The sequence below is a fragment of the Dermacentor silvarum genome, chromosome 1 (genome assembly GCF_013339745.2).
Source record: "Dermacentor silvarum isolate Dsil-2018 chromosome 1, BIME_Dsil_1.4, whole genome shotgun sequence".
Classification (NCBI taxonomy): domain Eukaryota; kingdom Metazoa; phylum Arthropoda; class Arachnida; order Ixodida; family Ixodidae; genus Dermacentor; species Dermacentor silvarum.
The window spans coordinates 183,037,052-183,064,752 of NC_051154.1; the positions used below are offsets into that span (position 1 = coordinate 183,037,052).

Sequence of the window (27,701 nt, forward strand, 5' to 3'; positions counted from 1 at the left end):
TTCTCGGACGATCACTTTAGGCGATACTATCACCTTCGCGTGACATAGTGCTCAACCAGCCAATCAGCTCATTCGATTTTGCTCAAGCAGTCAATCAGCGTGTGCCTGATGGCTGAGGCGATAGTATCGCCGAAAGTAATCGTCTAAGAATCCGTCCCCTGGTATAGCATTCAGAATAATGATACAGCTTTTGTGTCAGTCCACAGTGGCAAAACAGAGCCACAGAATGCCTTTGCCAAGCTTCTGAATGCTCAAGGCAGCCAAAAGAGAAAAGTCTAAAAACCCTGCAATATTACTTATTGCATTATTTATAACATAAAAATAGCAATACCCATGTTTCCCTCAGCTTTCTCCTATAAAGGTATCACAAACCATCTGTCAAACATTGACCACACGCTGTAGACTAACTGGACCCAGTGGACAGGACAATGCTGGAGCAAAACCAATTGGTTGCTAAAGAAAGCCTGCATGAATAGCCTTGATCCCTTCTGAACCATGTTTGTATGGTCCATCTGGTATGCAATGTGTTAGTGAAAATTATGCTGCATTTTATGTTTTTGCATTTTGGACAAAAATTGAAAGGGGCAGATAGTATGCGGAGTATCTCTAATCCCAGTACATAAATATGACTAGATCAGTTTTCTCCAAATATGAATAAGCATGTTCACACAAACTTCGAAATAAATAACCTTGAAAAAGAGCAGTGTAGTCACCTTTAGGGGCTTCTTGAGGTCTGCAGCAGATTGGTCAGCAAGCTGGTTAAGGGTATCATTAACTATATTTTCCCGTCCAACATACAACACCAGGTATGGATTAGAAGGTGGCACCACAGGCAAAATCATGCTGGCAATTGTCTGCTGGCAGGCTGATTCCATTGCTTGCTGCACGCAGTCAGACATAAAGGCAAATTAATTGTGCAAAATAAGGACAAAGAGGCATTGTAAAATGGAAGTTCTCGGCAAAATAAAAGCTGCTCTTCTGACAGCAGCAACACAAGTGCTTTGAAATCTTGCATTCATATATTTACCACATGAAACCCGAGTTCATTAAGCAGTGCGTAACATAACATATGCAGGCACAATAACCAACCACTTAACCAGGTAACATTAGGTGAACATAAAATAGGCTAAACTCTTAGCAAAACTGGAATAAGAGATGACGAGGAGAAAACATACACAACAGAAGCACATGTTCAGTGTTTTTCTGCACTGGCATACAAAGTTCCCATCAGTAAAACATTCAGCCATCGTAAGAACTCACAGCAGTTCTATAAAACAAGGTTTTAGTAATTGTCATTTCCATTGATAAGGCATAAAATTTGTGATTTTCAAGTCACACTGCCATTCATATCCTGAAACAGTTAAAAAATTGTCAGTTTTGTTCTTTAACCCTTTGACTACCTGGTATTTTTTTCGACAGCTTCTCAGCCACTGCTCGGTTTTCTTTCCATATTGGTTTGGCAGGCTTCACGCTGCATAGAAGCAAGTTCATTGTCACTTGCTCTCAAATCAGAATTCATCAACAATTTACAAGTTATCTCGTCTAAAAACATGGACGGACATGCCACAATGGTTCGAGAGAAAAGAAACAGAGCACTTGAGACATTTGCTCCAACTGCAGTCAAAAATTTACCTCACAATTTTTTTTTTTTTTTTTTGTGATTGAATGACTTCTCCAAAGATGGCACAGCAGGAGCACACTGGCCGTTTTCGCCTGAGTTGCTTTGGGAGAGGAAGGGAGTGTGCTGAAAACATAAAATGAGTGTACTCGAAAGTGGCAAGGGTTGTGGAAGGGTCAGTCCCAGAGTCATCCCGGGAGTGGCAGTCAAAGGGTTAATTAACATACTTATTCACAAGGCAAAATGTGGCAACAAGTAACAATTATTTAAATGAGGAAGTTTTTTTTACACGCTGTTTGCAAATATTTGAGACTGAATTTCAGGCAAATATTATTTGCAACATTTCATTCATATGTTTGAGAATTTGATATCATTCAAAGCATAAAAACAGAATATCATCAGGTAAAGTGCCTGCTTGGCTTGTTTGTATACTACTTTCTTCTCTGTCAGCATCCCTTTCTGTACTGGTCTTCCTTTCTAATTTCTTAAAGGGACACTAAAAAAAATATTAAGTCGAGCTAGACTAAAAGATTAGGCTTCTGTACTGCTAAGTTCATCATTAATAGGGAGAACAGAGCTTTTTTGTAAGCGAGAAAATGACGAAAATCAAAAATTGGAGTGGTGCCCCCTGTTATGGACTAGAGTACCTCTCATCTTACGTTAGCACTGGCTCATTCAGAGAGAGTGGCATAGAGGGAGGTCATGTGAAGATTATGTCAACTTGACCATTATGGCTTGGGCAGTTCAAATTGAGGAGCAGGAGCCGCGCCTTTGGCGGCAATTTTCTACGCAGCAAAGTGATAATACTGGGACACAGAAAACAATGGTAGACTTCTAGCCAAACAATTTATCGATCTAACTCGACTCAATATTTTCCTTCAAGCAGTATATACTGACTGGCCTACAAAGTTGCTTTTAAACTATTCACTAAGGGTAAAATATATGGACATACTGGACTTAATGGATCATGCATGCGACAAAGCACCATGCGAGTCTGCCTACTGGCTTACATAGCGTGTGAAAGGGTTAAACATTTCAGAGCTGTGTACACAGTTGTATACATTGTGAACTTGCACCTTTTATTCCGAGCATGTTACAGATGCTGCCAATTTCGTGGTTCTAGCCGAATTCTACACTCTTTGTCTTGCAACTGTGGATTTTAATGCATCATTTAGCGAGTGTGGATTAAAGTAATATGTAAAATATTTAACATGGCAGCACGCAGTTCGGCGCTGCCAGATAAGCTATCTTTCTCATTTTTTCCCCCTGCATTTTTAGCAGTATCTATGGCTTTCAAAAAATTACCCGCTGATATAACGATCATGAGTGTCTCTCAAGAACAAATTACAATAGCCACACAAACCAGGTGTCCTCTAAGAGCTGGAATTTGTGTATGGTCACAAACGTGTACAGCACGGCTCTACTCTGCTAGCTAATGAACTCCTCGTGTAGCTCTGCAGCATTTGTTGCGGCGCCTTCTTCCTCACTTTGAGAAGAATCGCGATGATGCGCACAAGCAAAACGCGGTAAAGCTCCTGGAGAAAGTAAACCAAAAAACGTCTCAGATGTCAACTCAGGTGAAGACAAGGAGAATGATGTTGCCAGAGTTTATTTCATCAGTTCCACTTGCATGGAAGATGCGAATGAAGAGAATGTGCAAAATGTAAAATTTAAAGGTTTCTTTAGCACCATGAAAAATTGTGAAAGATGTGAAAGAAACTTTAAATGAAAGAAATTGCCTTCTCTCCCCTTCCCACCAACACTGCAGTGCTCGGTGGTCAGCCTGAAAGCCTCTTGAATGCGGATATCATTCCAACGCCGCACATTTCTTGGGGTATATCCCCGAGTTCATCTTCAAAGTTATTTTTAAAGCGACAAATACCTACAGCATTCAAATAAAAGATGCGAATGGGAACATGACTTCCAAAGAAGGGAAGAAGGCCATGGCCAGAAGCTCGCGATAATGCCAGAAGCAGAGCCACCTCAGTCATTTAACAATAAGTTAGAGGGCTGTAGAGGCCCATTCAGGATGTGCTGCTCTGTCTGACATAAGACCACAACTGCTCCTATAATTTACATTCTTGAGATGCATTGTGAAATTTTGTGACCACCATGATGCTTTGTTCACAAATGTGTACATACCTGTAAAAAAATAAACAATGGTACTTTCTTGTTTGCCACTGACCTATATATTTTACTGAAGCCTACTTAGGTGGCTTATTCTGAAAATGTCTCTCTACAAATGGTGAGCGGCAAATGAAAGGGTTAAATACCTGCTGTTAAGCCTACTCAGCCAGAAATGCTTCAATATATACCCTAAGCAGAAAATTTTGTATGCTGTAGGAGCCATCATTGACACATGCAAGGACCAGCTACCAACTGAGCATGTCCATTAAAACCATATTTTATAGCAGTTGTATCTAACAAGAAAACTTCTACCACATTTGTTCAACTGATTTCAGTAGACTCCTTTTAATATATGAAGGTACCTTGAAAATCTGTCCTTATCAGAAGTTCTCTATAACAAAAGTGTGCTGGTTGTATATAAGAATCTAAACATAGGTCGCAGAATAGTTGTGCTTACTTTACTGTAAAGTCAGCCCAACAGAGTTATATTAAAAGAAGTCTTACTATATTTCGTAAAAACTTTTCATTAGAACATAGCTTTACTGTACTACAATTCAGGAAGTTGAGAGTGTGCTGATATTCTATGCCGCTTGACCCTTTAACTGGCAAGATAAGAAAGACTTGACCTAGAATGGTTTTATTGCTTTAGTAGTTCTTTACTTTGCTCAAATACATACCAATTGAAATATGAAATGGATTCTCTAAAAACAAAGTGAGATAAAGTAGGTCGAAATTATTGTTCACCAGGTAGTGACAGGTAAATGTATGGCCCAAAACTGGTATCTGGCACTTGCTTTGGCAAGGTTAATGTGTGTTCTTGAGATGTACTATCGCGCTCAGTATGAGCTACACCGCGGGAGCACGGGACATGTTTTCGAGTTATCAGGGGAGGGTTTGGTTGTTCCTGCGAGCGTGCATCGCCTCCACCTGCTTGCTTTCACCCTCGCCCTCATTTATTTGAAGAGCCAGGCTAGAGATCACCTGTTTTGTGAAGCTCGACTTGTCCAGTACGAAGTTTGGGCGTCAAGCCACGGCAGTAGTTATCATTTTCGAAGCTGGTATCACCACAGGGCAAAACGAGGGCGAGGGTGCAAGCAAGCAAGTGGAGGTGATGCGCACTCGCAGGAACAGCCAGAACCTCCCCTGATAAGTCGAAAACATGTCCCAATCGGCGCCACTGTATAACCTTACAGGGTGCTTGGACACGCGCTCGCGCGGTGTAGCTCATACTGAGCGCGATAGTACCTTTATGAAGCTAAGAAATGAGAGCTTGCTTAAAACAGGAAAAAAAAAAAAATCGTATTGGCGAGAATATGACCCGACCCCCCCCCCGCGCTGCGCTAAAAGGTTAACAACGAAGCCTTCAGGTTTTGTGACCAATACAACTGCTGCTGCTCACGCTCGATATTTTATTGAATACCACTGTTGATCAGGTACATAAATAAAGGTAAACTGAAAGGCACAGACTAATATTTAGATTTGTCTCGTTTTTGCAGCTGCTTTTGTAATGTCAACAATATTGTTGAGCTGCCAGTTAAAGGAATACTGACACAAAATGTTACACCATGTATTTATTTATTTTTTTTGCTTAATTATGTAGCTACCAACTCAATGCTTACATGCATAAAGATGTAAAGCACTGGAGCAGACAAGGACAATAAAGGAGGTCAGGACACGAGCGATTAATTTCAACAATTAGTTTATTTGAAAACCGATGCACAAATATATACATACACAATACCCCTACACCACAGCAAATGACATGCACATAGATATGGCTTTTTTCTTTCCTTTCGACTCAAGTATAAGGCCAAAAAAGTGCACACACTAGGACACATTTAAATATCAGGATTCTTTCTCGGTCAACGAGATGGACGGAGTGCTGACACAATCCGTGCCCAATGTTGCAATCTTTGCTACTTCAATAAATAAGTCTTGTTATTTCATCTCTGTGTGACGATAACACCGTGGTATTTTGGAAAACGGGTTCGCATCCACACATGTTGCAATGCAGTGCTAGCTACCCATCGCATCCTTTCTTAACAATGTCAGGATGCTCTCTTAATCTGTTGTTTAGGCAATGGCTTGTCTGCCTGACGTACTGCTTACCACAGGAAAGAGGTATTTGGTGTACTACTGATTCCTTGCAATTTAAAAATCGTGTTCTATGCCGCTTCTTTCAGGTTTGCATCTTATCTTGTAAAGCATTGCTGGGTTTACAAATAGTTTTTAACTTGCACGCGGCCGAAAACACTACTTTGACGTTAGCATTTTCTGCCAGCTTTTTCAGGTGATGTGAAATTTTAGGTAAAATATGGCACAACAGCTAATCTCTTTTCCCTTCTTTCACACTATTTGAAATGTTGATTTCCTCCCTCAAGCAAAACTTCCTAATGAAGTCGGAATGTGCAACAGGTATCCTGCTTCCTAAAGGTGGGAAGATTGACTGCAGAGACTGTCTATCATTAAGTGACTGTATGATTTGTTAAGAGCGTTCTCAAGGCATAGACCAATGATGCTTCTCTTCACTAGCTTGGAATGAGCTGAGCTACACGGGCTCATATCGCCAGCAGGTCCATAGCATGCAACATAAACTTAACATATGTCAAGAAAGCATAGTTTTCTGTTGTGGTTAGGCAATGCACAGGTTAGTGACAAAGGTTCCAGGCACTGCCGAAACAGGTTACGCATGTTATTCACAAGGGGTTCAGAGGGAACATTATCACAGTTTAAAATTATCAAATAATTGTCGACCTATCTTAATGTTGTAAGGACTCCTGTGTCAGTGGCAAGCCTGGACAGCTCTCTGACAAGTTTTTCTAAAAACAGGTCACTCAAAATGGGAGCAATGAAGGACCCTATATACCCCTTGTTTCTGAATAAATTGTTTTTCGTCCCATAGGATGTAAGTCAACTTCAGGTAAAATAACAGTTCTAAAGAACCCCTTGCTGGTACACCAGATGCGTCATCAGATGCTCCAGCACTTTACATTGTTACTATATCACACCAACAAGGCCGAATGGCAGCACTGATTATATGATGCCTCAATTTCTTAAGTGCATGCAACAAATCATTTATTATATTGTCTTTTAATGTAGCCAGTTCGAAATGTGTGCCAAGTGCAGTGCAGGTTTATGCTTGAAGTAGGCCTCCGTGTTACATCAGGGAAATCAGAGGTATTGGTCCCATAGTAACACAAACCGCTCATGCACGCATCAGTCAGCCCACTGCAGCGGCCACACACCACATAATCACTATCGCCAAAATTCGAGTGTGTATCACCACATAGCTGTGTTTTCCTTCTTCACTCTGCATTTCTCCCCATTTGACACGAGATCAACCTGGTCGTCCTCTTGTGTCGCTCCTCTCAGAATGCAGAGCAGAGGCCCATGCAAAGCGCGCATTTTACCTTCTGTCCCCTGGTAATCCATGAAGTACCCAATACCCTAATTCAGCATTAGGGGATGCAGTCAAAGTGTGGCCTATAGCCACTGCAACAAGCTGAATGACCTGCACGTCAGTGGTTTGCGATATCACATGACCATCCCCTTGTTATATGTGATGTAATGAGAAAGTCTGCTTGGAGCCAAAGGTGATGCTGCACTTTACATGTTTTGAACTGACTGCATTAAAATATGACAATTATTTGCAGTGCTCTTGAAAAATTGAGGCTTCAAACAGTAATTAATGGGTCGATAGTTATCCATAAAAATAAAGTCTTGCATCAGTACTTCTTTAATAATGTACTTCAATTTGTATGAAAAGCAAAATCACGTCTACATAATCAGGGATTTGGATGCAAGTGGACTATCAAAGCAAACACATGTGAACAAACAAGCTTTGTCACCTGCATCTGGATATGAGAGTCTGTCTGCAGAATGAGCGTCTTGGCTTGAGCGTTGAACACAAATGGGTAGTCACAGAAGTACACCTTATTGCTCTTGAGAGTGAAAAGAGAGAAAACAGTGCATGGATTTCAAAGATTGTTTTCTTTTTACAGAGCTGCAATGCAATCGATTTAGAACAATAATTAGTCTGGCTGCGGGCATTGAATGGAACTAATTGGTACAATTCCACTAAGGAAACCATGCTAAAGTTGGCTGTAATCATAGTAATAGGCAATATGACTCAGCACATGACTTCATGTGCTCCAAGGGGTTGGCATCAGTAGACATACAGCAACTGTACATGGCACACACTGTAATTATAATATACTAACTCCTACAGAATAGATTTCACGCTTACTTACTGTGCTTAAAATGATACTAAGGGACCTTAAATGCTTCATATGGCACTACTTGTACGAAATAATGAGTAAGCAATATTGCACAAATGCCGTTTCTTCTCAAGTCCAAGTCTTACTAACTCTTTCCCTCATTGGGCTATAGAAATCGATCAATTTAATCAACAGTTTTTGCCCACCTTATTAAACATTTCCGCTGTAATTATTTGACTAGCAACGCCATTTCCACCGTCTGAAATGACGACTGCACTTTACCTATTGGTCAGATTTGACAATTTATGGTAAATTGACAAGTCTGGAAAAATAAAACTTCAACTGGAGGTATCATCGAAACTGGCCTCCAGTGCTCCTAGCGCTTCCTCAATAAAATGACACAAAATTTGAGCTTTGGTGAACTTGGCAACATGATTTTTAAATGACAGCAGCACTGATGACACAAAAGCTTCTGTCGGGTTGTCTAATTGTCAGATCTCGCGTCTAGGCTTTTTTGACGATGTTTCAAACAACAGCAGATGCTCATGAGTGCGTGGTATTTCGATAATTGTAATCGACTAATATCAAGTGCAACTTTATTTGCCCCACCGTGGGTTGCTTTTATCCATCAGCATTTTGAAAGAGTACGTACAAATTATTATGAGCAATCCTTGCCATCGGTGGGGGTTTTCGCGAACACTAGAGCACAGACAATTTCAGACCAACCTTTGACCGAAGCTTAACTAGTAGTCTTATCTCTTACATTCTGAAAACCGCCAATCACGTACATTCTGAAAACCACCAATAGAAGTGCCTTTATTCATTACTGTACAGTATTGTAGAGAAACTGAGCAAAGCACATGGAGGCTCAAGCGCCAGTTGAACATGCTTAAGACCAGTTTGCTTACACAGAAAAGCTTATCGAATGCAATAACCTCCTATGTCCCTGTGGCCCGAAATATTTATTGAAAAATTAAAAGATGTTTCAACTCGCACATGGGAGCCTCAAGAAAAAATAACCAGTGAAAAATTAAAAGACATCTCGGCTCTCACATGGGAGCAAGTCAATAAATATTTTTTTCTTGGTGGGAGTTCCCTTTTTTTCATCATACCTCTTCCTGACCAGATGGGATTCCATCAAGCCCTGGATTTCACTTAAAACAAGGTATCTTTTTCAAATTTGAATTAGACGCGTTTTTAGGTTTTACTTTGTGCATTGTGCATGAACTGGAGATTCCAGTCAGGCCAAAGAGACGCAAGTTACATTCAAAGATGGCCTCCTCAAGCAACAGCACACATCTCCAACCTCACGGTGAGTAATTGGTTCTTTCTTAACTCTTTCCCTACCATGGGGAAAATAGGTGTTTTTTGTATGTTACGGCAGATGTTTTTTATTTTTGAAGGAACTACTGCACTCAATATTTAATTTAATAAATAAACAGAAAGCAAAATGAATGCACTTTTCACGCATAAAAGTTTTATTAACGAGATGTATGTCATAAAAAAAAACTTGTTAAAATTAAGATTGTGCGATAAAATTGAACAAAGTTTGTAAAGACACACTTGTATCTCTTAAGAAAAAAATGTTACGAAAATTATGAGATATACAAAATGTATTGCCATCTATGAAGCACTATCTCTGAAAAAAATCCAAACTTTTCATTGAACAGGAATTTCACTACAAAAATTTAACTGCAAGCACTAACGATGGACGTGCCAGGCTGCGGCCGCCTATGTTCCAGGCCGGTTTGCGTTGTCATCGCTTTCAGACTCAAAGTCCGACGAAAAGTCAGTGTCGTCCGACTTGCTGCTATTCGACGTATTGATAAGTTCAGCCGCAGAGGCAGTGGAATCGCGATACCTGCAATCTCCTGAAGCGCGCGTCCCGTTTCCGGAGCCAGACATTTTTGCATTCTGCTTTGACGATCGCGAAACTTTAGAGCACGTTTAATTAAAAATCACCGCTTCGCGGGAAAAAAGCAAACTGCTTAGAAAACAAAAATATAGTTTCTCCTCTTTCATGTCTGATGGCGCAGTGTGTCCGTGAGCGGCGCAGAGCGTCTCGAAAGCAGCGTTTCAAACCATCAATAGAGGGCTAACCATGCCAATGGGCGCGATACGGAAAGAGTTAACAGCCTGCTTTGCAACAATGATTTTCATGTGTCGCAAGCCTTTTCAAGAGTTCATAGATAAGATGTGCATAATCTGAATGTAAACACTAGGACATAATTTGCAGCTCGGGAGACTTAAACTTCAATGTCCCCAATTGGGGCTTGTGGGTCTTAATTACTATTTCACAGCTTACAGTGAAATATTCGACTGACAAAGAAATTCAGGTGCTTTTGCAAGAAAGCGATGCCAGTCTGTCGAATCCAGAAGAATCTAAAACTTTAGCAGACGATGACAAGGGCTGTGATGATGCAGAGCTTGAGAGTGAAGACACTGGTGATGACATTGAGGTCGACACATATGACCTTGTGATGATGATGATGATGATGATGATTTATTGGCATCCCCTTTGAAACGGGGAGGCGACAAATAGTCACCTAGCCTGCTTGATTTAATCAGGTATACTATACATGTTCTTTGTTTAGCATTTTTGTATACCTCTCATTATTTTTCTTTTTCAAAAATTTACCTTGTACCGCTGCCTATGATTTTAAGAGATCAGGTCGTATCCATCTTTTCCCTGCTTTTTTTTCCACCAGTACTCTAATCGTCTCTTGCTGATCTCTACGGCTGATCTGTTTATGTTTCCTTCCACTTTAAACCCAAGCGCTTCTGGGAGTTGCACGTTACCTACGGTTCTCGCTGGGTGGATCCCGTCGCATTCCATTAGGACGTGCTGAGTGGTCTTTAGATCTTTACTGCAGCATACACATGTCTCATCTAGTTCCGAATATTTGTTCCGATATGTTCTCGTCCTTAGGCAACCGGCTCGAGCCTCAAATAGCAAGGCACTGCCCTTTGTGTTATCATACAGATTTTCCCTTCTAATTTCTTTCTTCTCATTCTTGTAAATCTCCATTGTCCTTTTCATTTCCATTCTTTGCATCCAATTCACGGTCTCTATTTCTCTCACTTTCTTTCTGATGACCCCTGGTTGTCTATTTACAGTTTCGATTATCCTGTACTTGGTTGCCAACTTCCTTGACCTCTTCCTCCATTCTGTGTCCACGCTTTTCATGTAGAGATACCTGTGCACTTTAGCCGGCCATTTATTTTCATCCATGTTCCTGAGCCTTTCTTCAAAACTAATTTTGCTTTGTGCTTCTCTGACTTCAAAAGAGGCCCAACCCATGTCACCATGCACTGCCTCATTTGTCGTATTACCGTGTGCTCCCAAAGCCAACCGGCCTACTGATCTTTGGTTAACTTCCAAATCCGCCAATATATCCGATTTTAAGCATATAATGGCATTTGCGAATGTTAGCGCTGGCACCATTACTCCTTTCCAGATTCCACGCACCACCTCATACTTATTGTGGCCCCACAGTGCTCTGTGTTTCATTATTGCTGCATTCCGCTTCCCCTTTATTTTCAGATTATCTTGGTGGCTGCTTGAGTAATTCTTTCCTTCGTTTATGTGTACGCCGAGGTACTTATATTGCTTCACTATGGGTATTACTTGCTGTTGAATTGACACCACGAAGTTACTCGTTTGTTCATTAAAGATCATAATCCCCGATTTCTCTGTGCTAAACTTAAGGCCTAGATTTGTCGCTGCGTTCCCACAGATATTCGCAAGTATCTGCAAATCTTTTTTATTGTCCGCTAGTAGCACAATGTCGTCTGCGTACATCAGTCCAGGGACCTTCTGTTGCACCATTTGTCCATTACGCATGTAGGATAAATCAAAACCTAATTGGCTGTTTTCCAGTCGTCTTTCTATGCCCTTGACGTAAAGCGTGAACAACAATGGTGACAGAGGGCATCCTTGCTTCAATCCTTGGTGAATTCCCACCATTTCATTTCCTTTTCGGCCTTCCCATGCCACTTGTACTTGGTTGTCTCGATATATCTCCCTCAGCAGCAAGTGAGCAACAAGTGAGCACCCCAAGTGGAGAAACAAAGTGTATGTATCGTTATTTTTTTTTTCTGTAAGAAACTCTTTTGGAAGAGCTTAGCTGGTCAATGTTACAAACTTGCAAACTCAAAATGGGCATGTTTTTTCTTGTTATCATGTTTTCAGGTGTCACCAATGATGATGACTATGGCGATAAATTGCACTGCTCACGTGAAGCCTGAGTGCCATAGAAGACATAGAAATCCTGGTTGTGATGGCAAATCTGGGTTGAAATGCCTCAAATGTGGATTGTTTCTTTATCTGCAGAACCCCTACTGCTTTGTTGAGCTTCATACCCATTGAGTCAGTCCCACAGGGCCCAATTGGGGTCAAGCTGGTTTGATAACTCTGCTCCATTTTTCGTACCTAGTTTTTATTCGACAGCCTTTTCGTATGCTTAAGTGTTACATATACAAGTTTTTTAAAAGCAAGTCCTTCGAAAAATTTAAATTTGGGACTGAAGATGATAATTAAGCATCAGAAGGCTTCTGCATGCTCCCTGACCTGACAATGCTTTCCAAGCCTAAAGAATGCAGTAAAATACGAACGAGGTGCCTGCTGCAATGAGTAAAAAAAAAAAAAAAATGCCCCCTGCACAATCAGGACTTGCCCGTTTCCACATTTGTGAAGCTACTGCTTTCCTGCATAACATGGACATCACTATGGTTAGTACTGACGCCAACAAATCTGCATATTAATTTTTTGTGTGGTCTGACAAAATTTGAAAACTAGGAGCTAGGCACATATTTTATAAATTTAAGATTTTTTTTGCTCTCAGTACTTACACTAAAAACAGCCAATTATTACTTTCATTAATGTTCCTTGGTGCATTCCTATATACCCGGTGTTTCAGTGAACACTTAAAAAAATCTTTAATGGTTGCTTGTGGCAGATAGCACAATTTTAGTTCACGAGCTGGTCTACTCGAAGAGGCGGACATTACCTGCAAAAAAATTGAAATGCATAATCGACTATATTACCTTATATTGCAATTTACAAATTCTAGCCGTGGAGTTCGCAAGGCGGATCCACTTGGAACGAATTCTCAGGATGACACCAGTTTCGAGATATGAAATCCCAAATTTTGCGGAGAAATGCATTGGCGTTCCCGTTACTTTTTTAACCAAACATTGTTTTATGCATTGAAGCACAAAAGTAACTGAAATGCCAATGCATTTCTCCACAGAGTTCGGGAATTAATATTTCGAAACTGATGTCATCCTGAGAATTTGTTCCAAGTGGATCGCCTTGCGGACTCTACGGCTAGAATTTGTAAATTGCAATATGAGCCCATAAGGTAACTAGTTATAAACTTCATTAGTGAATTTATGCTAATTAGTCAATAATGCATTTCAATTTTTTGTGCAAGTAATGTCTGCCTCTTCGAGTAGACCAGCTCACGAACTAGAATTGTGCTATCCGTCACAGGCAACCCTTAAAAATTTTTTAGAGTGTTCGCTGAAACACCTAGTAGATGAGCAAAGTTTAAGGAAGAAATACAGTAGAACCTCATTGATACGATCCCATTACGTACGATTTCCCAGTGCCAACGTTCGCGTTCGATATCACAAAAAAAATGGCCCAATAGAGTTGGGCTTATTTTTTACTGGTTAATACGTTCCTGCGAAACACGATTTTTCGGCACTAACGTTCAGTATAGTATCGCCAAACTGTGATCGTATCATACATTTTCCGGTCGCTAGATCCCCATGTAAACAAGAAAATGGGTAAGGCACGCGCAATCGAGTACAGCCTAAAGCCGCCCGCCGCACCAGCTTCCACGCTATATACTTGCCAGCCCGTCTCATGTGAAAACGCCGGCGCACACTCAGTTTCTTATTCTGGTAGTACCAGCAAATCACCTCCCGGGTTGTCGCACGCCGCATTCACAGCTATCGCTGTCAAACCGATCGTGATAAGCACCTTCAGCTTTCTGTTTTACAGCGCGTGGTGCATAGTGCCGTTGGTAGCGTACTGCACGCTTTTAGTAGGCGATAATCCAAATGCGCTGCCGTTCCTTGTTGCAAGTGGCGCGATGTGTACGTCACGTTACGCTTCGGCAGCATCTGGTGTCGCCCACCAGCTCGATTCCATTTCGGTTTCTCATCGCCGTCCTAAAACACTACGCAACAGGAAAACAACAGAACATGTTTCTGGCCACCGAAGTCCCATCAGCTCGACGCACATCTCGTGCCTCGTGCGCAACGATTTGTGCAACGCTTCGCCTTACATAGATTTCAACTGCAGTTGAGTCTGCCAAATTCTTTAGTCGCTTCGGATGGTATGTTTTTTCTGTCAATACGTTTTTCTCGCATTTTTCCCCAAAACGTATGAACGAGGTATGAACGAGTGAGCCATTTACTTAGAGCAACAATTCTAAAATTTAGTTTACTTTTTGAGTTAATTTTCAAGGCTCTGGTGACACAATGGAAATTTCTTATGGCGACCCAATATATCTAGAACTTTAAAATTTCTCCATCCTGTTCCTTTCAACACAAGCTTCACTTCACTTCTATGAAGTATCATTATGATATGCCGGATAGATCTGAAATGACAATGTTGTCTACCTCATAGAGCTCCAAAGCGCAATTAACAAATGTTGCCAAGTTCCCGCAAGGAACCTAATTACCCCATGCTCATATAATTTGCCCAGATGTAATTTGCTCCTGACATGCTCAACATCCTTGCTAAACTTCATTGAATGACCTCCATGGGTTCCTTCAATAAATTTTCATTGACATTTGGAGTGGATGTTTTGAGTAGAAGGTAAAAAGGTGAACATCTTCCACTTTTAGTTGCCATAACAGCTTCGCTGTAGAATGCACTACCTAAGGGCTCAAATTTAAACAGCAGTACCTATGATGTAAAAGCATGTAAGACTAGTGCATTGAAAGACGAGTGCACTGAAACAAGGGGTCTCTGTGAATTGTCATCTTGGAATTCCAGCCTGGGGCTGCCCAAGACACTGTGTACGCCAATGCTCATTGATTGAAAACAACACGCCAAGCCGTCCAGGGTAGTCCGGGATGGCAAAGAGACCCAAGAATAATACATGGCAAGCACAGCAGTGCTCCTCAACATGGGAACAGCAGTATGGTTACTGTTCAAATGAAATCCACTGACTTTATAAAACAACTTGGCTTTTGCCCAATAGCAACCTCCATTTCCAGTTCAAAAGTGCTCCAGGATTCAGGGAAATTAATAACGATTGAAATGACTGATAGCTGTGCATGGAGACACTGATGTGAGCATTAGAATCGGATAAAAAACAGTGCTTGTGTCTTGCACTTCTTTCTTCGTCCCTAGTCTAAGTGTCAAGTTTTGTTTGCAACAGTAATCACTTGTTGTGAGTGCTGCCGTTATCAGTTCGAAATCTGTCAAAGGTAGGCCGAAAACTAGGGTCTTTGGTGGGAGATAATGTGGCTTCAACACTTTCACTGTGCCCTACACACCACCAAGGCAGCTATCAGGGTCAGGAGATTAGGGTCACCATTAGTGTCAGCCGCAAGTGCCAACACAAGTTCGAATTCTCTTGCAAAGGCCAATTTCAGTAACGAAATAACAAAAGCTTGAGACCGTATGGGCACTTTTGCAACGTTTAGTTGGGATCGAATCAACTGGAGTCAAACCAACTGAAGTCTCCTGTTATTTTATCATCACAGCACTGTGATGTGGAAGAACGGCACCGGGACTCAGCTGCTTGCATGAGGAGCGAAGTGGAGGAAGAGGAGTTGGGCAGATAATAGAACAGCTGGCCCAGGAACAGGTGCTGTCTTTGTGTCGCCTTTATTCCATTACAATGGCGCAGCCGACCAACAAACCTTTGCTGGACGACCTGCAGTCAGACACCGTGTTGCGGAGTGGAAGCACACTTCCACGTCCCGATGCTTGTCCTACTCTGGTTTCTGGAACCGTCCACACAGCTCAGGTCGGAGACTCAACTGCCGTGAATATGAAAACTCCCTTGGCACCAAGGGATGCCGTACACGCTCCCTTAGGCTTTGTTTCCCGTAACACACCACAAGCGACCTCGGAATCAATGCCAGAGGTCATCACTCCTACCTCGAATGCGGCTTCCACGACCTCGCAATGTTCACACAGGCAATTGCTGCCATGACCCTGTACTTCGAAGACGTCATCTCCATCACCACAGCCTTGGCACATACCGCACTGCCTCCGCCATCTCTCACAGAAATTCCGGAATTTTGGGGGTTTCCGGATAATCCGACACTCGGGCTGCAAACCATCGATTCCCTGGCCCGTCAGCACTCTTGGCCTGACGACGTCAAAATACTGATTGCCGAGAGTCGACTTCGCAATTCCGCCAAACTATGGAATCGATACTATGGCTGTTATCACCAAACTTGGACCGAATCGAGTGCAGCTTTAGTGCGTGCCTTCAGCCCACTCTCATCCAGTGTTGTACGGAACTATTTCCTTTTCAGAGGAACGAAGGAACGCCACCGTTCCATCAAGGGTCGGTGGAAGTGTAACGGTAACTCGTTAGGTTTATGAAGGAACGGCAGAGGGAACGGAGTTCCTTCTGTAAACGTTCCACCTCATTGAACAGATGCACACACATACGTAGCACATCACGCAGGGTGGATGGGCGACCACGTGAGGTGCAAAGAACTACCGCTTGCCTGTCAGTGACTGTGGGGCATTTTTTTTTTTTGAGTTCTCTGTTGTATTTTTTTAATACTAAGCTTCAAGATCGTCACGTGACGCTCCCTCCTGTAGTTTCTTTCCTCCATGCCGGCATGCCGGCCTGCCGCAAAGGCACCGTAACGTCAGCATCGCAGCGCCACTCGAGGGACTTCGCGGCGGATGGAAAGTTTCCAGTCCTCACAGGCACCGAACCCTTCCAGCCGAGGCACAGGATGAGCTTTCGCAGTACTTACTGGTACCAGTTGACTACCCGCTGTTGCAGATGAAGAACTTCGAGGGATTGAACCAACTTTTCCTCAAGTACAACACGGCAGTACCCTCAAGCGCTTCGGTGGAACGGCTCTTCAACATTGTCAATGAAGTGCTGACGAATAAATAACGAGCCTTCCCCTGTCGAGAAAATATGGGTTAGCGAAGCATGTGGCAAGACGACGTCGCAGGTGTTCTGCTTTGTTTGCCCTAAACTTAGGGTCGGCGGTTCTTCAGAGACGTTTGGCCTCAACATCGCGCTTCCGCAACTCAGGGTCTGCGGCTCTTCGCGGACGTTTTGCCTGGGCTGTGGAAGCCTTCACGCTAAAATCGGCACGTCAACAAACCCTTTCCCGAGCGAGTTCGCAGCGCCGTCGCTCAAATGCAGCCTGCTCCGCGGCGAAACGCACCACACGCGGCCTTCCCATCTGGACGCCGAAACTGATCTAAGGCGAGGGACGCCAGGCGGAGCGCGTTCCATACCCCTTTCCTTTCCCTCCCCATGACACACCAAACGACCCTGATTGGTCGAGCGTGTCACGTGATCCAGCACCGGCGCGGCTTTTTCCGCACCTGCTCTACTCTGGGAGCGGAGCTGAAATGTACGGCCCCAGTATGAGCTACACGCAATTTTTTTCTTTCGTTCTTTCTTTATTTCCTTCCTTCCTTTTTCTTTCTTGTCCCTGGCTCATACACGTATATCCAATGCGGGTATGCACCACACGTGATTTTATTATCGTTAATCGTGACGTAACTGATGAGCATATGATGCTAGTGATGTCAACGTTAATAGAACCAACTCAGTTTGACAGCTCCGCTGAAAACAAGGGCTCCATGGCGGTCATGAGAACTAACGGCGCTGCGACCGAGTCGCGCTACTGGCAGCGTTTCCGGTTGCGCGCCTTCTTTGCTGCGGCTCCATCCCGTGTGGTTATGGTGCTGCGAAATTGTTGTGTCCTCTAGAAGTTCGTTCGGAGGCTTGAGTGCTCGCGCTGGTCGGTGGAGGTGTGAAGCCTGGCTTGCGTCGAGCAGGTGATATGCTGACGTATTTTGCACCGGGTTGAACAAGCGGCTACAAGTCATCAGCTAAGCGCTACTTTTAATGTGTAAACATCCTTTGGCGAGTACCACAGGTCCGTCAAGCGAAAAGTGTATCTGCTTTGTATCTGCACAAAAATGTATAATTTGCGAATCTAAAATGTTTAATCATAATATTATAAATGTACATGATTGGTAGCTTTATAAGAGATAAGGAACAATTTTAAAAGTTTTATCAGAGGGAATACCCATAGGGATACACAGGGCTCTATAGAAAATACATGGGAAAGCTTAAAGAAGGGTTAAGCCAAATGAAATTTTGGGGTGGGCCAACTCCCAATTTGGATGGGGGGCTAATTTAAACTTGGGGGTGGGCCAGCACGCAATATAACTTTCTCCAAGGAAATGCATAGCTTATATAACAGGGTGTACCGACTATCATGCACCAAGATTTAAAAATATGCAAATACTACGTAGATGGACAGAACCAAGGTAATGTTGTTTGCCGTCACTTGGAGATACTCAGATTATTTTGTGCATTCCGCCTAAGTGCACAATTAGTCTCAATTAATTATTCAATTTCTCAAATATTACTAGATTAAAAAATTGCTGTGCTGTAGCTTTGGTTAACCCTGGTTGATAGCGAAAGCTTCACTGCCCTGGCTACGGCGGCAATGTCTCTTTTCAGGGCTCCATAAAGGCCTAAATATAGTCGGACGTAGCGTGAACGCGCACACACGTTATGTCATGTTGGCGAGAACAACAGTGGCTATAGTTCAACTGCTGGTTCGATGTACTGGCGCCGCCAACGAAACCGGATGTGTACCCAATGCGCTCCGACGCGCCCGGCGTCTGATGACGCTCACCCGCGTGCCGATGGACTATAAACGTGCCTTAATGCTCTCTTGTGGTTTGACCTCTAGCTCTCAAGGTGAAAACTGTCGAGTCGCCAACGGCTGCCCGAGGTAGCGTAATGAAGCTTTCGCTTCAAAATGTACATCAGAAAATTGTACAGCCACATAAAAAACTCCCGATACAGCTTTCTGTTGCTCAATATGTGCTACATAAAAGTGTTTTTCTGAGCATTAAAGAAGCCTGCGAGTACACGTAAAGTGCCTCGAGCAGCCAGTCACGCGGCAATTTTGTGTGTATTCGCGGGCTTCTTTAATGCTTGGAAAAACACTTTTATGTAGCAAGTACTGAGCAACAGAAAGCTGTATTGGGATTTTTTCATGCTGCTCTACAATCTTCTCATTGACACTTTTAATCTAATTATAATATTTGAGAAGTTGATTAATTAATTGAGACTAATTATGTATTTAGGCGGAATGCAAAAAAATAATCTGAGTATCTCCAAGCGACGAGAAACAACATTACCTTGGTTCGGTGCAGCACGGTGGCATTTGCATATTTTTGAATACTGTTGCATTATATAGTTGAGACACCCTGTATAGGAAGCAATTAAGGGAACTCTCCATTTGCAGATAGCCAAATAAACAATATTTTTAAAGCTTTTTCACGCTATCTGGTAGTTTTTTTTTTTTTTTTTTGCTTCTTCCCTCATTAGCTGCCCTGCTTTTATCTCCCTACCGCATAATCGATTATGAACTGCCTTATGTGGCGAGCACATCCAGTCACAATTGATGTCGGAGTAGCTTCTCAGTATAGCATAGCCACTGAAACCGAAGCGTTCACGTTGCCCTTAGGATTCGTATTGCGCTTGCTAAGCTGTCACTCATAGTGAAAACCATGAACTCTTAATTACGAAGGCAGTATAGCTTTTCAGTGGAGCAATAAATCGACGCAGACGAACAAACGCATGTGCAATACCAAGCTGCCTCGCCGCTGCAGCGCTGACGCGGCCAACCGGTAGCCGGACTCGACCGCAGTGCAGTTAGTTCGCGCGACCACCACGTACCCCACATGTTTGCGTTGGCCAATATGCGGAGCTGTGAAACTGAGTTGGTTATAGTAACGTTGATTGATGTCATTGCCTATGAGTCACGTTAGTCATAAATTCGTACCCTACCATGCCGATTTTGGTATATACCAAGGGAACGAGACGCGAGTTTTCGACACGTTTTCGATAGGGTTTTAGCGTGACGCCACCACCACCACCAACACCTGTGAGGCAATACATGCTTCGCTTGAAAAACAGATTCATCTGTCAGGCACCAACATCGAGATGCAACTCTTGATAATTTCAAACAAGGGACTTAACTAAGTTGCGAATATGTATTCAGGACATCTCTTTTTCTCACTCATACTGCAATATTTAATTAGCATTCATTAAACACTTATGTATTGTTTCTTTCGATGTGGTTTCTTGTGCAAGAAATTGAATTCTATTGGTGCATGTGAGTAACTTTCTATTTGCACACCTGAAGCGCAGTACCCTGACTGCGCATTTGAAGACCGAAGTGGAAAGTGCCATATGTGTTGCACTTGTAATACATGAGCACCAAAGTTGCAGTTAGACATGCCTGGAGTATGTCCGGTGCTCCCTGAAAAAATTCTTATAGGAGCGTTTCTTTGGATTCTTTTTATTTCCAGATAATCTGCTGCCGGCGATGTTCAAATTTGGATAATATACATAGTTCGATGCGAGTTTTAAATTGCTCATTTTATTTCGCCTCAGGATTATCTGACACTATTTCAATTAAAGAATTACAAAATGTAAGATTAATGTAACAACACGTTCCAATGTTCGAAGTGTAACTGGAACGCGTTCCTTTTGCATTAAAGGAACTTGTAACGGGAACTCGTTTTAATATTGGGAAGGAACGAGGAACGAGCTTTCGTTCCTGTTTTACAGGAACGTGTACAACACTGCTCTCATCCACATACGATGCAGATCTCACTCCTGATTTTCACTCACAAGGCAGCGGAACTGCAGCAGTGCAGTCCCGCATTCAATACCAGGCCTTCCCAACTCCACTGTTACCAGTGCATGTCAAAGGAATAGGTGACTTGTCAGCACTCATTGATACCGGCGCCGAGCGGATGGCACTACACCAGCGTCACGCGTATGCTGTCGTGTCGACAAGCTCCCACTGAACACGTCACCAACTACGTCTACGATAAGCTCCGACTCCTCAACGACTGCGGCCCCACATCGCCGTCTCTAGCTGTGCGCCAGTACGTGGTCGATGGACTCTCCGACTCTATTCATGCTGCCATTCTCTCTTCTCAGGCTTCCGAGATCTCACCCCTGGTTTTCACTCACAAGGCAGCGGAACTGCAGCAGTGTACTTGACGCCATCTCACTTTTGGCGTGCCGCAGGCCGGACAGTCACCACCCATCTCAGCGCGCCGGCGCTGCTTTTCTTGCGGACATCTTGGACATTACGCCAAGAAATGTCGCCAATCACTGCAGTCCCGCATTCAATACCAGGCCTTCCCAACTCCAGTTACCAGTGCATGTGAAAGGAATAGGCGACTTGTCAGCACTCATTGATAAAGGCGCCGAGCGGATGGCACTACACTAGCGTCATGCTCCCGAAACCATTTCCGTGGACGCAGCCTCCAATCCACGGACTAGGAGGTACTAGTGTGATGCCAGTGGGCATGCTCGACGTTTATGTCCGGACAAAAGCAGGGACAAAGTTTCTGCCGACCATTCCCGTCTTCGAGGATCTGCCAGCCGACATGATTCTCGGAACCGATTTCCTACTGTCCGACGACATGCAAATCACCATCGATCGCAGTCATGTAGAGCTCTGGCCTGCGTCAACTGAGACTACTGCAACGCCCCTGCCAACGCCAAGAGGTGAGCTGCTTAGTTAACTTACCTTAAGTTCGATACTGGCTCGTCACCAAGCAGTGTTCGCCAACACTACCGCAGATCTCCCGGGCACTAAGATACACCTGCATCGGATACCTACAGGCAACCACTCTCTGATACGCATATCATTGAGAAGAAACGCTGAGAGGGAGCACACCGTGATCGCAGATCAAGTACACGAAATGCTCGCCGCAGGCATAATTAGGCCTTCATCAAGTCCGTGGGCGGTGGCCGTCGTGCTCATGCGGAAGAAAAATAGGTCCTTTCGTTTCTGCGTGGATTACAGACAGCTCAACAAGTGTACGACACCAAAGTCATAGCTCTTAGCCCGCATTGATGATGCTAGTGACAGGTTCTTTTCGTCGCTCGACTTACACGCAAGGTTTTGGTAGATCAACATCGCTGACGAAAATAAGCGCAAGACAGCCTTTCACACTCCGTTGGGCTTGTATGAATTTAATCGCATGCCGTTTGGGCTGGGCTGCGAACGGCCCCTAGTACATTTCAGCGCACGATTAACTCAGTTGTAGGTTCTCTGAAGAACCAAGCCTGTGTGGTTTACTTAGATGGCATCCTGGTTGTTCGCACCACCGAGGATGAACACCTTCACAATTTAGATGAAGTGCTGAACAGACTTTACGAGGCGGGGTTCTGTTTAAACAGCAAGAAGTGCCAGTTCGGTCTGTCAAAGATAGCGTACCTTGGAGATAATATTTCAGCTGACTGAATTCAGCCACTCCCGGAGCTCATAGTGGCAGTGTCGGAATATCCCACACGGACGGACTGAAAAAACTTTATTGATAAAAGCACCTGCGAGGTTGCCGGCCCGGGCTCAGGCCACCCGGGCATTATGTGCGGTAAGGCATAGCCTTTCCACCGCTGCCAGGGCCCGCTGGATTGCCCATAGTTGGTCTTGTAGATCTGAGCTAGTCAGAGCGCCTAGCCATCGCTCCTTGAGAAGGTCCGGTTCTATGTTGTCCTCTCTGTATATTGGTCTGATCTCTGTGCATTTCCATAAGACGTGTGCCATGTCTGCGTGTTCATGCTTGCAGAGCTTGCAACTCGCTTCTGGGTATATCCCACACCAACCTTCTTGAAACAGGTTCACTCATTTATGGGTAGGGCCTCGTATTTACGGAGGTATATTCCACACTTCCCTTCGATCGCAGCCCCCCTGCGCGATCTCCTTAAAAAGGAAGCGCAGTTAGAGTGGGGCGCCACACAAAAAAACACTTTCCGGACGATAAAGCAAAAGCTAACTGTCTGTCCAGTATTAAGCCACTTCAATGATGACTGGACCAGTTAAGTCCACACCGATGCTAGCCAAGTCGGTCTAGGGGCAGTGCTCGTGCAACGCGATCCTGATGGCGTCGAACACATCGTTGCTTATGCCAGCCGAAAACTCTCCGCCGCCGAGCGTCACTATCACTCCAATGAGCTGGAATTTCCGGCAGTGGTGTGGAGCGTGGATGACAAATTCCGACACTATCTGTTCGGGTGCAGATTCACCGTGGTAACTGATAATTCTGCATTAACGTAGATGTTTTTCAAGCAACAGCTAAAGCACAAATTTGCCCGGTGGATTATCACGCTTCAAGAAAATCATTTCGAGGTGCGTCATCGTGTCTAGGACTTGAATAACATCACCGATGCCTTATCACGCAACCCCCTCAAACACTTGGAACGCAACAGGCAAAATCACATCTTTTTTGCCCAAGTAGACTTGACCAAAGTGCAACATGAGGACAAAGACTTCGTGTCAATTGTTGCCTCTGTAACTGGCAACACCACAAACTCGATGTTTGCAGTATGCAATGGTGTACTGTACTGTCGTCAGTGGCAGAAGGACCGCTCGGAAGAATGTTACCTCCTGGCGGTTCCGAAATGTTTTCGCACAGAACAAATGCAAGCCATTCATGACACCCCCGAAGGAGGGCGCATCGGCCAATGAGCCACGCTCTGCAAGCTACAAGAACGCTCCTGGTGGCCGAAGATGCAAAGCAATGTGCACTCTTACGTCGCCAGCTGCAAAGCATGTCAACAGTTTAAGCGACTGCCAGGGTGACAGCCTGGACTGTTAACCTGTTGAGATACTCGAAGACATCTTTCACATGATTGGCATCAACTACATAGGGCCACTATCCACCACCACTGCTGAAAACTGCTACATCATTGTAGCTGTGGACTATCTGTCCAAATACGTGGAAGTGGCAGCCGTACCATCCCTGGCATCCGCTCATTTAGTCGATTTACTGAAACACAGGTTTGAATGAAGGCATGCCTTGCCAAAGAAATTGATATCAGATTGTGCTACAACATTTCACAGCCGGGAACTATGAAAGTACCTTTCCACGGTGGGGGTGCAGCATCATTACACATCCCTGTTTCATCCTCAGGCAAACGGCCTTACTGGGCAAAACAAACCAGAGCATTTAGGCAAGACTCTCTCCTTATAGAAAAGTAGAACAGAAAGGAGAGGCCGATTGGGCCACCTTCCGGCAGCTGGTTATGTGGCACAGTGCTGCAGACGTCTACTGGTGTGACACCATATGAAATCGTATATGGGAAGCTGCCCCAGCTGAAAGCAGTCCTCGGGCTAGATGCTTCCGTTAGCGTCACATGCTCTGACAGTCGCACAGTTACCTGCCACAAGATCAGAGCTGCAGCGAAGGAAAAAGCCACACAAGTGCAAGAAAAACAAAATGAATGCTGCTGTCAACCTGCCCTTGTGTACAACATCGGAGACGAGGTGTGGGTGCGAAGAGGCGGCAACTGTCCGGGCAAGAAGCTACTCGCAAAGTTCGAGGGGCCCTTCACCATTACCAATCGCATAGGAGATAATACATGGTGCATTAGCACCTTGAATCCAAACTTTGGACTCGACCGACGGAAAAGAAATAACTTCACAGTGCACGTGTCGTGCCTCAAAAAAAGATTACGCCGACTGAACTGAACTGTCGACTGAACTGAACTGCCAGGTCCACAGTGTCGTCGAGTGTGATATGGAAGAAGGGCACCGGGGCTCGGCTGCTTGTGCGAGGAGCAAAGTGGTGGAAGAGGAGGTGGGCAGATAATAGAACAGCTAGCCCAGGAATGGGTGCTCTCTCTGCATCTCCTTTATTCCGTTACAGCACCAAAATGTTTCTTTAACAGTACTGTTATCAACAGTAATACGTTACCATGTAAAAAAAATTAAAATACAAGAAATATAAGGACACATTCTTTAAGACAATGGTGCACTTCTAGTAGAGTATGAGGACTTTCTGCTGCAGTTGAGTGCATGCACATGCTTGCATGTGCATATGTGAGTGAATAAAAAGAATATATAGTAAAACTCTTATATGAAAAGCTACACTCTGAGAACTGCTAGGGAACATACCGGAAGATGAGGGGTGAGACGTAATGTGACAAAAGCTAAGAGTACTGTAATGACTGTATATGGGGGCGTAGTGGGGTTGGAGCTCACTGCTAGGTGCTTTAGAACTTCGGTGTGATTTTTTTTTTCTTTTTTGCAAGAGAGACTCATACCAGGTCTTTGCATGTGATTGATTGATTGATTTTAACAAGCAACCAATGCTCAGTACAAAAGAATGTTGGATTTTGGTCCCATCAGAATGTGGCCACTATGGCTAGGAATTGGACTTGCAACCTCATGCCCAGCAGAATGTCGTACACACTGAGCTACCATGATATGTCTTCAAGTGCAACTGTCATGCTGTTACTTTCCAGTTCGATACTCTTTCTGTACCTTCAGCACACCTCAATGCACAGCAGGAATGCAGGGACCCTTTAAAACCTCACTAGCACAAAATCGAAAGGTTAGCACAAAGACAATTATGCTTGAATTCCTGTATTCACAAAACTGCTATATGTCAGCAGTTAAATGGAGACACTTACCCTATCCTCATTGTCCTCCTGAATCCACTGAATATAGTCTAATTGAACATCCACCTTATCAGTGACATCAGGTATGTAGAAGTGTTCATATGTAACCAAGCCACCACACTCTTTGTTCACCTGTCATGGACAAAAAAAAGAAAAAAATCTTTTAGCACAAGGCAGACTCCTGCATAAACATCCACTATAATATGTAAAACCCGATTCTACAGCCTATGAAAAACAAAAAACAAAAAAGCATGGTGATATAAATGCTCAAATGTTAACAGATTCACTTATTGTATGGCCCGAGCATGCGTGCTGCCCCACATATAAAGCAGTTCTGAACCTTGATGCTAGTTCTATGACCAAGGCTCCATCAAGCAGCATTAAAACATATGAACCTATGAAGGCTCTTGTCAGGACCATGAATTGAACTTTTGTGAAATTTTGCACATACTTAGTGGCAGAAATACAGTCAAACCTAGACAAACGAACACGGATATAACAAATTATCACATATAAGGTAACTCACATTTCGTTGGTCCTTACAAGGAGTATTTTTATGCTATAACAAAATTGATAATGCGGGATCCAACATGGCTTCAGTTACAGTATAGCAAATTTTTGTTCGCACGTGCTTCAAAATATTTACTTTGGCAGCAAAAATGTCAAATAGTCCCTGACCAATTTTTCAGACCTGCGCAATTACTCATACTTCCTTGCGGCATTGCCACCTAACCCTAGTACCAATGTATAATGGCAACGATCAAAATTTTGGACACTGCACCATGTCTGGAGCATAAAACCATGCAAGCAATGCTGCAAACATAGCATAGCCATCAATAAAGTTGCCGCCATGTCGATTAGGCATGAAACCACAACTTCGGTGTCCGACTACGGAAGAAACGGTGCTGGTTAGGCCTAGTAGCCACTGGTCCCTTATTCTATGGAGTGGCTGGTGAGAAGTCAGCATGGGAAGCTCGCCAACTATATGTTCGCACTCGCACACTTTGCGTGCAATCGAGCCCAAAATCAGACGCTCGGGCTACACTGACGGCCGTAGTAGCGAAGTATGGATCCGATGTGGAGTCCTCTTCATTTCCGATAAGCCTGGCGGCTGCGGCAGCTTGGCTTCGTAGGACCTTGTCGGCAAGCCAATGTGCCAATACCGCATGACACCAATTGCAATGTTGCGTATTCATAGCAATGTAAAGCGTGTATGTAATTTATTGTTTCTCCAGTCATCTCCCCATAGCCAAGTAGGATGTGATAAGATGCATAACCCAATAGCGAGCTCGATTCTTTTAGGTTGCTGCATTATTTACACATGCTGCTGCAACACTGTCGCACAGCTTTATTTTAGCCATGTACAACAACGTCATCATTAAAGTTTGTTATACCATGTTCAAATATATCAAATTACTTGATGTATCAAGCTATTTTTGGCACACAAACCAGTTAATTACAACCGGGCTTGACTGTGTGGCATAGAGCAAGCAAAAACCCTTTAATATCCCAAGTGCCAGGAGTGTGTCTACCATCTTTTCCGGTGCATAAGTCACATTCTTTTTTCTGAATTTTTTTGTCGGTACGTCTTGTAGAATAATGCGACTTATATACGTTGTTTTTTTTTACTGCCCCCCCCCCCCTCCATGAAAAAACTGCCGTGAAAATTGGATTGGATGCTAAAGCCACATCCGGTTTCCTCCCTTGTGCCTTGTACCGTCGCAAGCTTTCAGTTCGCACATACAGCACCTGGCACATGGGGACGATGTTGTCGCCCTTGGACTTTATACCGAACATCATGGCGACCACGACGGCAGATGCGCCTGGAGTGTCCATATCATTGCTATTGCAGTTATAATGTCGAATCTCGATAATTCAAACTCGAAGGGGCCCGAAAATTTGTTCGAATTAAAAGAAGGACTTATTTTGAAGTATTCGTGCACGATGTACGAACGGTGCGAGTCGTGAAATGCGGCGCACAAGCACGTAGCGAGCGAGCGTCACGAAACTGCCCACGCGGGCCAACGCTCGCTTCCCGATAACCGCAGA

General features: G+C 43.7%; 1 protein-coding gene across 16 annotated transcripts in view; it reads right to left on the reverse strand.

The window, feature by feature from the left end:
* The window catches only part of LOC119436503 (probable E3 ubiquitin-protein ligase HERC4), a 335,733-nt gene that overhangs the window by 81,362 nt on the left and 226,670 nt on the right, over window positions 1–27,701 (reverse strand). For all 16 annotated transcript variants that reach the window (XM_049658143.1, XM_049658141.1, XM_049658148.1 and 13 more), the window contains 3 exons: window positions 25,665–25,784; window positions 7,594–7,686; window positions 714–881 (listed from right to left, as the gene is read on the reverse strand). In XM_049658143.1, coding sequence (XP_049514100.1) covers window positions 714–881; window positions 7,594–7,686; window positions 25,665–25,784 — 381 coding nt within the window. The remainder of the gene's footprint in view (window positions 1–713; window positions 882–7,593; window positions 7,687–25,664; window positions 25,785–27,701) is intronic.